Source organism: Amblyomma mixtum, chromosome 3 (genome assembly GCF_055824585.1).
Source record: "Amblyomma mixtum isolate Tamu chromosome 3, ASM5582458v1, whole genome shotgun sequence".
NCBI classification, from domain to species: domain Eukaryota; kingdom Metazoa; phylum Arthropoda; class Arachnida; order Ixodida; family Ixodidae; genus Amblyomma; species Amblyomma mixtum.
In genome coordinates, this window is record NC_143014.1 from 278,013,077 (window position 1) to 278,028,561 (window position 15,485).

The 15,485-nt window shown below is 48.4% G+C and overlaps 1 protein-coding gene across 2 annotated transcripts in view; it reads right to left on the reverse strand.

The window, feature by feature from the left end:
* Positions 1–7,660: 7,660 nt before the first annotated feature.
* Positions 7,661–15,485, reverse strand: part of LOC149354985 (uncharacterized) — a 41,329-nt gene continuing 33,504 nt past the window's right edge. For both annotated transcript variants that reach the window (XM_089577570.1, XM_089577569.1), the window contains 3 exons: positions 14,567–14,832; positions 12,383–12,545; positions 7,661–7,966 (listed from right to left, as the gene is read on the reverse strand). In XM_089577570.1, coding sequence (XP_089433696.1) covers positions 7,871–7,966; positions 12,383–12,545; positions 14,567–14,832 — 525 coding nt within the window. In that variant the 3' untranslated portion in view covers positions 7,661–7,870. The remainder of the gene's footprint in view (positions 7,967–12,382; positions 12,546–14,566; positions 14,833–15,485) is intronic.

Here is a 15,485-nt window from a genome sequence, read left to right on the forward strand (position 1 = left end):
CTCCCACATCAACCTCCTGATCCGCTTTTTTTCTTGCTTCAGTATCAGCCTTCCCCTTAATAGCAGCAATCGCCTCCGCTGCTCGATATAAAGCGGCCAAACTCCATTTTCTACGTGCACTGGTAAACAAGCAGCGGCCGCTCAGCATGCGGAAGGTACATATACGCAGTTTCGCACGTAATCTTGCTGTTCTAAATAAAGCCAACAGCCACAGAAGCCAAGGGGCACAGGGGATTTTTTTTTAAGTTATTTATTTTGTGGTGTTGATCAATTTAGAATATTACTGAATATGTTATCGTTTTAAAGATAACTGATTAGAAAAGCAGAAGAAAAAACAACCACCTGCCGCCGGTGGGATCCGAACCCACGACCTCCGAATTACGCGTCCGGTGCTCTACCTCTGAGCTACGGCGACGGCTGTCAATTCTTCTGCTTTCGGGGGTATTTATGTTTACAAGTAACCTAACCTTGAGAGTGTTCATCAGCGCCACCCACGTTCATAAGCGGCGGACGTAGAACGTCCTGAGTTACCGCAGGTGTGACGTAGAACGTCATCGAACGGAGAGGGTGGAAGCTGCGTGAGAACCCTCTTATGCTTCCTAAGGCGTCAAAGCTGCCAGAATCGAGGCCCTCGCTAAGCAATTAAGCAAACAAGGGAAGGGGATGAGGGGCTCGTTATAAATATGACAGAAGCCAACAGCCACAGAAACCAAGGGGCACAGGGGATTTTTTTTAAGTTATTTATTTTGTGGTGTTGATCAATTTAGAATATTACTGAATATGTTATCGTTTTAAAGATAACTGATTAGAAAAGCAGAAGAATAAACAACCACCTGCCGCCGGTGGGAACGTGGGTGGCGCTGATGAACACTCTCAAGGTTAGGTTACTTGTAAACATAAATACCCCCGAAAGCAGAAGAATTGACAGCCGTCGCCGTAACTCAGAGGTAGAGCACCGGACGCGTAATTCGGAGGTCGTGGGTTCGGATCCCACCGGCGGCAGGTGGTTGTTTTTTCTTCTGCTTTTCTAATCAGTTATCTTTAAAACGATAACATATTCAGTAATATTCTAAATTGATCAACACCACAAAATAAATAACTTAAAAAAAAATCCCCTGTGCCCCTTGGTTTCTGTGGCTGTTGGCTTTTGTCATATTTATAACGAGCCCCTCATCCCCTTCCCTTGTTCTAAATAAAGTTTGATAAATACACTTTGGAGCAAATGTCGCTGTATAATTACATGCAGATTGTTTTTATTGTAGTGTCCTGTAATTTAAAAGGCATATTATATATGCGGTAACAGAGATAATTTGTCGCATTGGGAGTTGTGTGGTCTGGCAACCTGGAAAACGCGGCGCCACAGCGCCGCTTCATTTTTCTCGTGCGGGTGCTCGCGCGTCGGCGGCAACGCGCTCGTTCGCCGCGCGTGGCGTTTTTCGCTCCCGAAAAACGCTCCATGCGGTTCCGGCTTTGCCTATGAAAAAACCAAGTTCGGCCAAAAAGTTTCAACCGAGATGAGCGGAGAGCAGAGCCATCTGTTGGCAAACCAAAATGACACGTGACTGCACGCTGATTGGAGGACGCTGGCCTCCAATCAGCGCGGCGCGTCATCGCGCGGCGCGTCAGTGGACTTTTTTTCTACTTCGCGCAGAACCACGCCGCAGCACGATTTCGTGATGGATTATGCTGGGCACGCGTGAAGCTGGAACCGCATGGCGCGATTTCGTGCGCGAATGCCGCGCGGATGGTGGGACGCGTGCCCAGCATAATCCGTCACGAAATCGCGCCGCCGCGTGGTTCTACGCGGAGTAGAAAACGCCTCGCGCGGCGCGTCCACCGACGTCACGGTCGGCGTCCACCAATCAGCGTGCAGCACGTCTCATTTTGTTTTTTGGTTTGCCAACAGATGGCTCTGCTCTCGGCGGAACCTTTTTGGCGGAACTTTGTGGTTTCCTCGACAAAGCAGGCTGTACTGGTGAGCGCGTACAAGGAGTCACGTGCATTCAAGCATCGTGTTCGTTCGCGCGTAGTGTTCGGCCAGTATGGACAAGACAACCTTTAACGAGGCCCTAATCACCGAAGTGGGAAAAACGTATTGTCTTGTGTGACGTACACGACCAGAACTATAAAAACAACATAAAACGTGACCACGCTTGGAGAACGATAGCAGATCGGAAAACGCGGCGCGACGGCGCCGCTCCATTTTTCTCTGTAGAAGAATTGCAGATTGGGCTAGTTGATGTAGATCCGTAATGGTGGTTCAACAGCGCAAACACACACAGACCAAGACGGAGACAAGCCGCACACACAGCGCTGAACTTACAACTGATTTTTTATTAAGAAGAAGCACGTCATGATATACACACGAAAAAACAGTGCACATGCGCAATGTCAACAATCTCCTAGAACTGATAAAAGGTAAAAGCGCTATAAAAGCACGTGTGCATACGCAGAACCGCTGTCCACTATGTAGCATATTCATTTCTCGGAGAGATAATGTTACAGATGGCGTTCTCACGCACCCTTTATGTTTCCGGATAATATGAAAGGCTTTAGCAATTTATCTAGTGCGCTGGTCAGAATGAAAAAAACAACACATCAGTGTCACCAAAAAACGGCGTGCATTTGCATGTGGAACAATGCTTCGCTAGGTTAGTTTCTTCTTTAAAGAATTAGCGTGCTGCATGAGCCGCACGTTAATACGGCTCATTTTTCTCGTGCTGGTGCTCACGCGTCGGCGGCAACGCGGCCGTCCGGCGCTCGTCACGTTTTTCGATCGCGAAAAACGCTCCATGTGGTTCCGGCTTCAGAATGACGCGCCCGTCCCATGATCGGCGCGGCAATCGCGTCCGAAATCGCGCTCGAAATCGCGCCATGCGGTTCAAGCTTTAGGTTGTAATCTTTGGCCCCCTCACTGTCACTTGGTTTTTGGCATATATTGTGCTAGGTTTTCCTCGAAAATAAACAGTTGTTAGTCAGCGCCCGTCCTGTCGTCAGTGTTTCTCCTCTTGCCTCCCTCTGTTTCTTGCGCTGGTCATTTCGAATCATGTCCCACCAACTTGCCCAATTGGCAATTTTGATAAGCTGCTAGGTTGTTGACAGAGAATGGCGCATTATATTTAGATCCAGGGGAAAAAGTAACGGAGAGGAATCTTCTTGGCGTGCACTCGCACGCTACATAAGGGATGCACGCGCCCTCCCGCGCTGAACCTGAAAGACGCTGTGACGACCTCCATACAGCAGGAACCTATAGGCACCCTGTGCACGTAACCCCGCCGCGACGTGCGCGCCACTGGCGGCGGCATGCGTTTCCTGTCAGGAAGACGGGAGCAGTCCGACCGCTCCGGTAGCGTGTTGAACGTCGTGACAAAGTTGCTGTACTCCTTCTTCTTGGGCATCTATCGCGCACAGAAATAGCTGGACGCATTACTCTGTTAAGGGTTGCAACCATACCTTCTTAAATTCGCCAAGAAGCATAAGTTTTTGCGGCCAACTAACGCGAGCAACTAGGAGAATTCACACGCGAGTGCTGGGCTCTGCTCAGTCGTCCTCAGAAACAATTTTGCGCTCTAGTTTATCCATCATACAATTTTAACGAAGTAGATGCCTGCTAGACCTATAAGATTGCAATAAGCTAGCCCCCTGGATAACATTTTGTGGAGGGGGGAGGAGGAAGGGTTAAGAGCGCGCACCGTCAGTTTTCAACTGTGTGCAGACAGCTCACGCTCGATCCATTTATCAATGCTAACATAGATCCCGTAGGGCAGCATGAACCCTTTTCTAAATTCCAAAAGACGGCCTTCTGCGCATAGTGAAAAAGCCGCTTGGTACAGTTGGCTATCTGTCCGGCTTAGCGACTGCCATGCGCGGCTTGCCCCCGTATTCACTTAGCTTTCGTCTCCACCTACTTTAAAGCGCATTAAGCAGTTTCATAAACTGTACTTAACAAATCTATCCTTTCCTTACGCTATAGCATAACCCCTCTAATAGACAATACACGTCACGAATGTGCAGAGAATATATCAATAAATATTGCGACTCCAGAAGGCTTAAGCAGTTGAGCCGTAATTTTCTCCTCCAAAACAGGCGGAGTCGCCACAGGGAAGGATTTTTTGATCTTTACAGGAAACGCGAAAAAAACTTGCTAGCACAGTTTGAGAGCGCTATAATTTTGAGCTTCGAAGCACTGGAAGACACGAGAATAATGGTGCGACTTGAGAACCGAGCCAAATTTGCCTCTGGGCCTGAGACAAATTAGTTTTATCATTTCCTCACGGGATGTATTTGCTCTTGGGAACGCCGAATAAATTAGACTGTGTTTCATCATACAAGTTCTTGCATTCGAGAGAAAGGTAACCATATGCGACGCAACACGCGAGGTATAAACACAAATCAGGTACACACTCCTCAAACCCGAGGGCTTGTGCCGCTTGCAGTAATTTCGGTGCACAGCAAGAACTTGAGCGTTGGAGCATATCTCTAGAAACTGTGCGGGCTTGTGCGCGGCTGGTTTGGGAAAGCAAGTCACTGTCTTCCAAGTTGGAAACAGAGGTTATGTACTGGCGCAACGCGATACCCGTATTTCCGTTGCTCTTGGTACAATTAAAATGCCTGCAGAGGAGTAGCTGCAGTGACAAAATATAAATATAAGATATGAGCGAACAAACGCTGGCTTTGAGATGTTTTTAGTTCCGTCAACTCAGTCTTTGACGGTACACTGTTGCGTGTTTTCGCAGCACATCAGTTCCAATCGCTCAATATATACCCTCTTTCAACTCGCGAATGTGGTTCAAATAAAAAGCATTCAGCCTCTGGTAATGCTTCACCACCCTGGGAAACCTTGGACATTATTTATGGACTTATACCTTCCGGCCATGAGCAACCGAACGCCAGTGATTGATGCCTTCCCTTCCTGCTCACAAGCGCAGCGGTGGGGGAGCTTTCCTGACGGGGACGCGGAACTGGTCGCGCGGTAATGCTTGCCGCAAAGTCGGCGGTGGAGCTGCCTAGCTGGTGCAGTATGCTTATACTTGCCGTCTGCAACATCGTTCAAAGTAAGTTCCTGCACTGATAGGACCTCTTTGCCGACAGTAATCTCTTTTGCATGCATTTTATGCACGCACTGCAAGGGCCGACAGATACCGTTGTTACGCACTTCTTTTTTCCGAAATCAATATATAAAATGGATGATATGTAAAAGTTCTTGCTGTTTCCCGTCACGTATGCGTTAGCAGACTCTGCAGACCAAGTTTTGAGAGGTTTACCACTGCGCGAAGCGCACGAGCTGCCATTGATGCCTGAAATCTAACTCGCGAGCGAACTGACTAGCTCAACGCAGTGCCACTGCACAAAGATTTTCGACAGCCATAAGCCACGCCGAAAAACATCCTTTGGCATGTCAAACGTGCCGGTGTAATAAAGCTTCGCTAACGACTGGCCATCGACATGATGAACACGTTCATGCTGCTATACACTGCACACGTTCATATATGCGATAAACGGAGAGTTGAGCTAGTTGGTACATTGTTTCACTCCATTCACAGCACCGCGTCAAGAGATAAAGAAGGAAGGACAAGTGATGCGAGACGCTCCGAGAGAAAATAGACACCTAAAATTGCATCTGCACGTTCTTGTTAACTGAACAAGCATTTTGCTGGACGTTACGCTATTTGTCACATCGCCACTTTTTCGTTCTACGTACGCAGACTTAAGTCATAGGAGCGTTATCTCGTTTTCAAACAGTCAACCATCTGTGTCACAAAATCGATAATTCCAGTTAGGCCTAGGGTTTGCCTAGCAGTCGAACGACTTAAAAGTAGGAAAGATTTCTAGCCCATCGTTTGGTTACAAGCAAGATGAGGCGAAACGAAAGCCCTGCGCTCGATTTTGCAGCCAGCTGAGGAGCTGAAAAACGTAGTAACATTGGACACCTTTAGCATACCATGTACCGTGCTACCGTTACCGTGACTGGAGTAGCGGGAGCCCGCGCCCACCACCAGTGCGCACGCGATGATTGGTCCCGATGCGGCAGCACAGCTGCCGGGTACCTAGCGTCACCAGGCGCCCTCAAGGTGGTCTGCGCATGCGCACTGACGGCGCTTGAGTTCTCGGTACTCTGGTAACGGTAGCAGGGTACACCATATGCTAAAAGTGTATACAAACACATTCCGAAGAGGGAAGCTCCGCTTCGGAGCACACCGTCGAGTTCGGTGTTTTTCTTCAGGCCCCTGAGCATCCGCTATAAGATAGTACGCGATCTGCGAGACGCAACCGCCCAGTTATTTGACACTTCTCACTGTTTCCGAACCGCTTCATCCAATTTCGTTGTTTCGGTCGATCAGACGTCTCCGAAAATGGCGCTTTCAGAAACAACCGAAAGTTATAATACGGGCCCTGATATCGTTTCCGAGCGTTAGTAGCAAGTGTGAGTGAAAGTTTGAAGGAAAACTCCCCGAATGCCGCAAAGTAAACACTAGAGAGTTTTAGTATTGCGGGCTTTGCGTAATTGCGTGCATAGCGGAATAGCGGGTCCAGAGTGCGCATGCGCAGAACGGTAACGGGGATATAGCGTTAGCGTACGCACGCAATTTTCAGAATTTAGCGTTGCGGCAGTTGCGGCTTTTGCGCCTTTAGCGTGGAAACATGGCGGCGTCCTTTCAAGCGACAGCCGCCCGCTTCAGCCGATTCAGCAGCTCTTGCGATTCCGGTCGGCACGTTTACCGGCAACTACTGGTGTTTTTGCTTTTCGTTATGACTTACCTTGCTTCGACGATAAAGTCTAAGCTGCAATTCAGCCCAGTTTTTGAGATACGCTCTCGATTCTGGAGCGCGCAAGCCTAATGGAACCTCAAGCTGCACTACTACCGTCTGCAACGGCCCGAAACGCAGCAGAAACCTAGCAAAAACGTCTGGAACGAGACAAAAATATATTTGGAGGTTTTTCGTGGTGTTTTATGGACTTAAATTATGTAAAGAAAGTTTATATTAAATTTACACAAGTTTTTTGAACATTAGACGTCATGTGATGGCAAATATTCTTGCTCCAACGGCTTGTAGTTAACATTGCCTTTACTAGATGGCGCCACTGTTTTACGTTTTTATTTCATTTTATTTCAATTTCGAGGCCATTTTGCAAACGAAAATGAACGCTGCACTAATAATGCGTTTAAAAAACTCGGAAATATTACACTCTGGCAAGTTAGCGGCAATGTCGACCATTTTAAAAGGACCGTTGGCATCCATGTCAAGCAGATGGCGGTTAGCGTTCAAAACGCTACACTAAAACTGTCTGTGGGGATAAGTTGCTTGCGGCACGCTAACGTAATTTCCCTTAGGTCCGCTATCACGCTAACGCTATACTAAAACTCTCTAATGTTAAAAAGCGAGGAAGAAATCCTCAAGGGCACCTATCGATAAATATGATACGTCAAGTCACCGAGAAAATGACCAGTAATTTTGGTGACATTTTTACAAGCACAGCATTTTCCGACATATTTTTCCATGCCAAGCCGTCGTACTTACTCCACATGGATACTGAAGGTATGGTGAAAAACTGCCTGCTTTCAATACCATCTCTCGAAGCGCATCTAGATTCAGTTTCGACGACCATGCCTGCAAATGAAGCAGCAATAAAGTGACAGCAGTTTCGTATTAATTTTTAATGGATTTCAGTGCAGTTTAGACATCCTAAAACATTCAGAAATCGAAACTAATTCACTCTTTTTTCACGTCACTGCGCTCCTAAACGATGGGGACGAGGCAGCAGCGTTGGCTTGATCTGGCGCTGTGGCCGGGATCTCTCGCTGAGTACGCTTGTACCGCGTAGTGAGCAGCTGGGAGCGATACTCTGCGTGAATGCACAGCCCTGATGTCAGGGTAGATCATAAGGTGTTGCCGCTGCTGCGATGCCGTCACACCGGGGGTCACAGCCGAACCAAAGGACTGGGGCCGATTGTTTGCCGTCAGTCTGCAAATGCACACAAAATGGAGGCTTTCCCTCATATTTCGCGGCGGGTGCAAATTTATGCTCGGAACATTGCCCAAAGCAAATGCGCCGGAACTGCTTTGGTTGCAGTTGCTCACCTGTCAAGTACTAGCTGATGTAATTAAATATAGTGAGCGCCGCCGGGGTGGCTCAGTAGTTGTGGTGCCCGGCTGCTGACCCGAAAGACGCGGGTTCGATCCCGGCCGCGGCGGTCGAATTTCTTTGGAGGCGAAATTCTAGAGGCCCGTGTACTGTGCGATGTCAGTGCACGTTAAAGAACCCCAGGTGGTCGAAATTTACGGAGCCCTTCACTACGGCGTCCCCCGTAGCCTGAGTCGCTTTGGGACGTTAAACTCCTCCAAAACCAAACCAGACCGAAATCTATTGAGACCGACGAGTGGACACAAGGACCTCAGCATCAGTAGACTTCATTAATTGTGCAAACCTCCACCTGTTAATACAATCAGTACGATTTTATTGCTTCAGCCAATTACAGTAGTAAGCAACTTTATATAGGGCATTCAGTAACAAGGTTTTGAAAAATGCCCGTCTTTCTGTTAGAGTCATGCATTCTATTAAATAAAATTCAGGATTTCTGATATCTTTCGGTCGGAATAGTAGCTATAAGCTCGTTTCAGAGGCTTTTGTGCCGTATATTCCTGGAAGTCCCAAGACAGCATTCCCTGGGCGATCGGAACGTGCAACAGCTTCTTGATATCGTGGATGGAGGTGTCATTCTTCGGTGCTAGCCAGGGCCGGATTAACAAAAATGGGGGCCCATGGCTAATCCGCATGTAGGCACCTCTCCTTTTACTGATCACCCCCCCCCCCCCCCCGCCCCCTGCTGCACTAGTGGAATATATGCCATGTTTCGTTTCAATTGCACTAAATTTAAAAGAGCGCAGTGCGGTCAATGAGATTCATGCAGCATAACGCATCAGCAGTAGTTTTACAGCGCTCAAAACACAACGCGACTCTTGGAACGCGCCACACGTGTCCGTCCGTGGCCGAGTCCCGAACGCCAGGAGAGCCTCGTGGGCCGACCGTCAACTTGCGGGGCTGCATGGTAGCTCGCGCCGCCTCCTCTCCTCTTTCAGGGCCGCCGTACACAAGCCGACCGATGGGTTTTCGTTCGCAGCACTGTTTTAATGCTTTTCTTTAATGCTAACGAATTAAAGAAAAGCAGGCTGAGCTAGCTTCCTACAGTTGAGCTGAGTACTCCGGCAGCGACTACGAAATAGAATCACACGTTAGTATATTACGTTAGAATATTAAAAGTTATTAAAATTACTTTAATTACACGATCAACTTTCACTACTGCCCTCGTGAGGCGCATTTGAATAGCAGAATTTATGCCCTGGCTCAGTGGTTAGCGTGCTCGGCTGCTGAGCAGAGTACCCGGGTTCAAACGCAGTCACACGGCGGCCGCGTTTTGGTGGCGGCGAAATGTAAAAAAGCGCCCGTGTGCTGTGCAATGTCAAAGCTCGTTAAAGATCCCAGGCGATCGAAATTATTCCCGAGCCCTCCACAACATCGCCTCTTTCCTCTTTTCATTCACACCTTCCTCCCTACCCTCAAGACGCGGTTGAGTTTTACACCTGCAAGGGAGGCAGTTACTGAACCTTGTATTTCCTCAAAACATAAAATTTTTCACTTGTCTCTACGAAACCAATCCCAAGAAAAAAGACCCAACAAAATAAATTGACCCAGCCGCGGCGGTCGCATTTCGCCGGCGGCGAAATGCTAGAGGCCCGTGTACTATGCGATATGAGGCGTGGTTCGGGTATCCACCGAGATATCTGACACAATTACAGCGCCATTTCAATTAAAATTAATTAAAGAACTCGAGGTGGTCGAAATTATCCAGAGCCTTCCACTACGGCGTCCCGCATAGCCGGGCTTGATATGCGACGTTTAAGCCTATAAACCTAAACATAAACCCACAAACGAGTGTTTCGCTTTCTTAGTAGCCGCCGGAGCGCTAAGTGAAACTGTGGGATTTCCAAGAAGCTAGCACAGCCTGACTTGTTTTAGAGCGCAGCTCTTTGGCACCCGTTTCTGCGTTTCGCGGCGTCACCGTCGCCATTGTCCCTCGTGACGAGCAGTACACACACTAGTCGTGCTTTAAGCTGCGAAACCAATGTAGCGGGAGCTTGGAAAGCAGAGGGAAGGCGCATAACAGCCCTCTTGGAGCAGTGCACACCTCAATCGGGCTTTAAGCTGCGTTGCGGTAGTGACAGGTGTGCGCTGCACGCGTTGGCACTGACAACGTTGTGCCAGAAACGCGGCGCTGAAGCCTCAGGCCGTCGGTGTTCATTGTGTTCATTAGCGTTGGCGTCGAGGTTTTACACTCCGATCACCTTAAAAAAAAGGAAGTAAATAAGATAGTTTTTGAGGAAAGGAAATGGCGCAGTATCTGTCTCACATATCTCGGTGGACACCTGAACTGCGCCGTATGAGAAAGGAGGAAGGAGGAAGTGTGCATAGCTGCCTCCCTGGGTCAGTGGACGCCTGAATCCCGCTTATGGGCACGTGGGGTGATGATAAAGATATGTGGGCTGCATGCGTTAGCACTGACAACGGTGAGCGAACTCTTGCGATCAACCATTAATTGCCACCTGCCAGGGTGGCGGGAAGGATGGGGACTTTAATGTAGATATAAAGACAAACAGGAAATTTTACCACTTATGCAGGGGAACATCCCGTTGCTCTCGCTCGTAACGCCTCCCACGGCTGTGACAAAATCACGAAATACTTGCATAGACCTCGTCTTTGAGAGCCAGGCATTGGTGCAGTAAGTCTAGCATATATCCATCTATTTCTCCGACCACAAAGCTTCCTTCACAACAATCAAGAACTGTTAGTGGAGTGTTTCTTGAAGAAGGAATATGTGTGAAAAAAAAGCAAGTTCACTGTAATTGTAGATACATGTCTTGCTCGAATTCCTTGCCTAAATCTATCGAAAAGCTAAAACAGCTAATGAGCTGCGCTCAAATTTTGCTGTAGGAAGTATCGTAATTGTCGGCATTTTTTCAACTGGGCAAAGCTAAAGAAAAGAAAACCGATAAAACAGTTATGACAACCAAATGCCATATCTGCGCGAAATTAGAACTCGAATAATCCACCCGTGTAGCTGAGAGAAGGATTCTATACAGCGCACGTTTATTTCAACTGTCTGTATACGATACTCGCACAAGTAGACGCCGCTTCAAACGCCGCTGCGCATTATAATGTCGTTTTGCCTACCCTGCTGTGACGCTAAAGCTTTGACTATCATTACATGTGTACGCCATGCAAAGGGCGCAATGCAAGTATTTTTCGCATCGAGCACCGCATTGTAGTTTTGGTTTTTGTGGTTTTAAGCATTACATGATTTTGAGCGGATAAAAAAAGCAGCTCCAGCGGAATGCTTGGCGCTGAGGCGGGAGTCCTGCCTAGCCGCTCTGTAAAAGCGGGTGCTATGCCGACGTCAGGATTCTAAAACACACTATATCTTCCGACACCACTGGACGGGGGGATTGATAGGAAACCACGAAAACCCTTCCGCAATCCGCAAGCAAACGCACATCGCTTTGTAAGGAAGGGGACCCGCTGGGGTGGCGGAGGATTCCTGTTTTTGCAGCTCGACAAGCTCTCCACAACTGATTCGGCTAAACGACGATATATTATATGGGGGCCCGTCTCCTCGTTATAGTTTTCTCTCTTCATACGTGTCGCTCGAAGCTCTATTGCTCGTGGTTCCATATACCAAGCAGGTTAGAATAATTGGCCCCCCTTCTCCTGCTATTGCAGGTGAGGCCCTGGGCTGCTGCCACCTTAGCCCCCCCCCCCCCCCCCCCCCCTTAATTCATTGCTGGTGATAGCGGACTTTGCAGCGCTTTCGCTCCAAGACTGCCAAGTTATACCCTGACGCAAGGTGTGACAATGAAGCACCCCCCCCCCCCCCCGCCCCCCAAGGACCTAAAGGTCTCGAAAGATCAGAAAAATGGTTCTTACCTCATAAAAGATTTAGCCTTTAAGGGGCGCCAGAAGTCCTCCACTACACGGATAAAAAACAAACTCCCGCTTCCTGGCTAGTTGGCAAAGACGGTACGTGTAAGTGTTCTTTCGATAACGGTGTGTGATATTCAAAAGGGATTGAATGGCTACGGTATGAGTTGAGCTATCGATTTGTTGTGTCCTTTCCTTCACGTGTGTGTAGTGTTGCTCTGCAAGGTCCATTCAGATACACGACATTTTGAAGTATTGGAAATATTGTGGCTCAGCCAGACAGAAGGTCCTGTTTAAACTAACAGCAGGTAAGCTGCGTCTTTTTTTTACGAAAACCAATACTGCCCTCTCTCTCTCTATCTCTCAGGAAGGCAAGCAATTAGTCTACCTCCCTCCCTTCGACCTCACCTTGGCGGTGCTGTCCCACCAGGAGCCTCGGGTGACGATGTGGGCAATGCTTCTGGGGACGGGGTCCAAGCGCCGCACACGACACCATTCAAGGCGGTGGCCCCTCAGTGCGAGATTGGGTGCCACGTCCTCCGGGAATCCTTCCTCGAGATGTAACGGGTCACTGCAGAGCGTGAGCGCAGTATATCAAGCCGTGATATTGGGAAACAGCGATGTTAGAATGGCACCGCGATTATTTCGTTCAACTGGCATGGATCTTAGTTTTGAAGGAGATGAGAAGGCAGCCGCGGCGACGGAAGGCCTGCGAATGCCATTTTTGAGCGCTTGTTAAGTTCGCGTGGTCTACGCAGCCATGTTGTTTGACGCAGTTCAGAAGGCCACGTGCTGCTGCGATCTTATTTCGTTGTAACACTTGACATCCCGTTCAAATAATTCATCAAAACGATAGAAGAAAATTAGGCACTGCGATATAGAAGCTCCATAGCTCGCGCCGCGGCATTTCACGGGGGAGAGTTTTAAAAACCGTACAAACAAAACATCGCTTCTGTCTTCCTGTAGAGTGGGTATAACTGAGCCGCTGACAGCGTGACAGTTTTTAGCGCTGCCACACTGATTATAGCGATGTTGTGTTCTCGCTGTAAAAAGGAAGAACGACGGTGTCTATAATAAATACCACGGTATAAATAACAAATACTGTTCGAAGCAAATATTTGGGGCAAATAGCATCAATCTGCTGAACGGTAAAGGGTGAAAGTACCCCCCAATGAAACTATCTGTTGAGCCCTTTCGGATAGATTTTATACTACGCCCGTTGAGTCACTTCGCTGACCTTAAAGGTAAAAAAAAACAACGCTGTTATATATTTGTAGGTTCGAGACTTCAGTCTCAGCCAATTTTAAGACCTGAAAAGGTTTATCTAGTTTGCACAGCACTTCTCTCAAAAGAACTTTAGCAAAGCTGTTGCCGAAACCTTCCAAAGAAACACTTGTAGAAGGGTTGAAATGCGTGTCACTTCGTACATTGTAAATTGAAAAAAAAAACAGTCACAAAAGACAAGGGACAAGAGAAGGAGATCGTTGTGGCGTGAACACTTCTTCTCTTGTCCCTTGAATTTTGTTTGGTTTTAGGTTTTATGGGGTTTAACGTCCCAAAGCGACTAAAGCTATGAGAGACGCCGTAGTGGAGGGCTGCGGAAATTTCGACCACCTGGGGTTCTTTAACGTGCACTGACATCGCACAGTACACGGGCCTCTAGAATTTCTCCTCCAAAGAAATTCTAGCCGTCGCGGCCGGGATCGAACCCGCGTCTTTCGGGTCAGCAGCCGAGCACCATAACCGCTGAGCCACCGCGGCGGCCCTTGACTTTTGTGACTGTTTCTTTAAGACACTTTTAGCCAGTGAGACAGGCCGGGAGTAGCTGCAGCTGATTGTGATTCCGATGTGTAAAAATTGTTTTAGCATTAGTGGATGCAGTTAACTGTATTATAAACCCTAAAAACAGATTTTAGACTACTTCAAACCAAACTATACACAGCGTGTGGGGCAACCAAGTGTGCGCAGAAGGGATGGCACTCTAAGGACGTGTCAAGTCTGGGGTTCGACACGAGAAAAATAGAGGGGCGCGCCGACGAGGAGCAGTGACCCCTTACATCGATTTCAACTGTAGCCACCATTAGAAAAGAAACCTATAGCCTGACATCGTAAGTACTTCGCCAAATTAGAACGCATGACTCACCTCCTTCAAAAGTTTCCTCATTAAAGTGAAGTTGCCCACGGCACTGAGTAAATGCAACCACCGACGTGACGTCTGTTTGTCAGCTACACCTCCAACAAAAAAATACATGGTCATCATAGTTTACTTCCCGAAGGAGTGCGATTCGGGACGAGCCCAGGAGCTAAGGACTTGTAGGTCAAGAGAAAGGAAAAGGATCCCTGTAGTGCTTCCAAGTTTTTGGGAACTCGTAGAAAAGAGAGCAATTTCCTGCGCATAGTGAACCGTGGTATATTCGTATCCGGTGTACTGTAGGTGATTATGAGCCTGACCATTCCTCTCGCTGCCAGTAAAAGTAAATGTAATCAGTGGTTTTTCTGAACAGTTCCGAAAGAAACGTGCTCCAAATCGTAGCTGTGACGCCGACTGGCCTGGTGCCCCTCTCAGTGCGCGTCTACATGTTGCGCACTCACTCCACTCGCAGGGTTCTGCCGGCGCCGATGTAGAGCCTGGGAGCGTCGAGTGCTGCTTGTGGGTCGAGTCCCCGTTCGGCCATTGCCAGGAATATTTGCAGGTCCACCTGGGGTTGCGTATAACCGCCCATTGTGCCTAGGGCGGCCAACCAGTCGCCGCTCGCAGCGTCCGTAACCAGCACGGGCATAAGAGTGTGGTATGGCTTCTTGCAAGGGCCCGCGCAGTTTGGATGGCCTTCAAGGGCGTTGAAGCCTCGGCCGCGGCACTGCGGTACACCATGGAAAACATAACTCGGCAGTTCCGGGAAGAAAGCTGCATGTTATGGCCCTCCAGATGACCAGGAAGCAGCGTGCTACCGTTCTGTTCACACGGAAATGCAAGCCGCACAGCCTGGCGCTTGCGAGAGGGCGAGAAAAGCACCAATATATTCACAGGCGTTACACTGCTCTCTGAATATTCTCAAAGAAGCTTGTCGACCAGCATGACACTCGGTGCTTCTAAAAGGGCCGCTCGAAAAAGAAGATTTCAAGTTCACGAGGATACTGTAAACCGATGCGCGTAATTTTCAGTGCACAACATAGGAAAAAAATTACCGACGATTACGTTACTTCCTAATGCGAAATTTGAGCGCAGCAAATAAGCTGTTTCACCTTTTCGATAGATTAAGGCAAAGAAATCGAGCAACACATGTATGCGCTATCACAGAAGTTTTTTTTTAGCAGACGGAGGACTTCCATCGGTCGTCTCGCTCATGGCTCAGAAAGAACTAGCAGATAATTTCGCAGTGGCGAACGGCAGCGGCAATTTCGGCTCGGGCGGTGCACATATACAGATCCGCCGCCAGCGATCTGGCTCTCTGATTGCCACCGCACAGGGCGAACGGCAGCGGCAATTTCGGCTCGGGCGGTGCACATATAC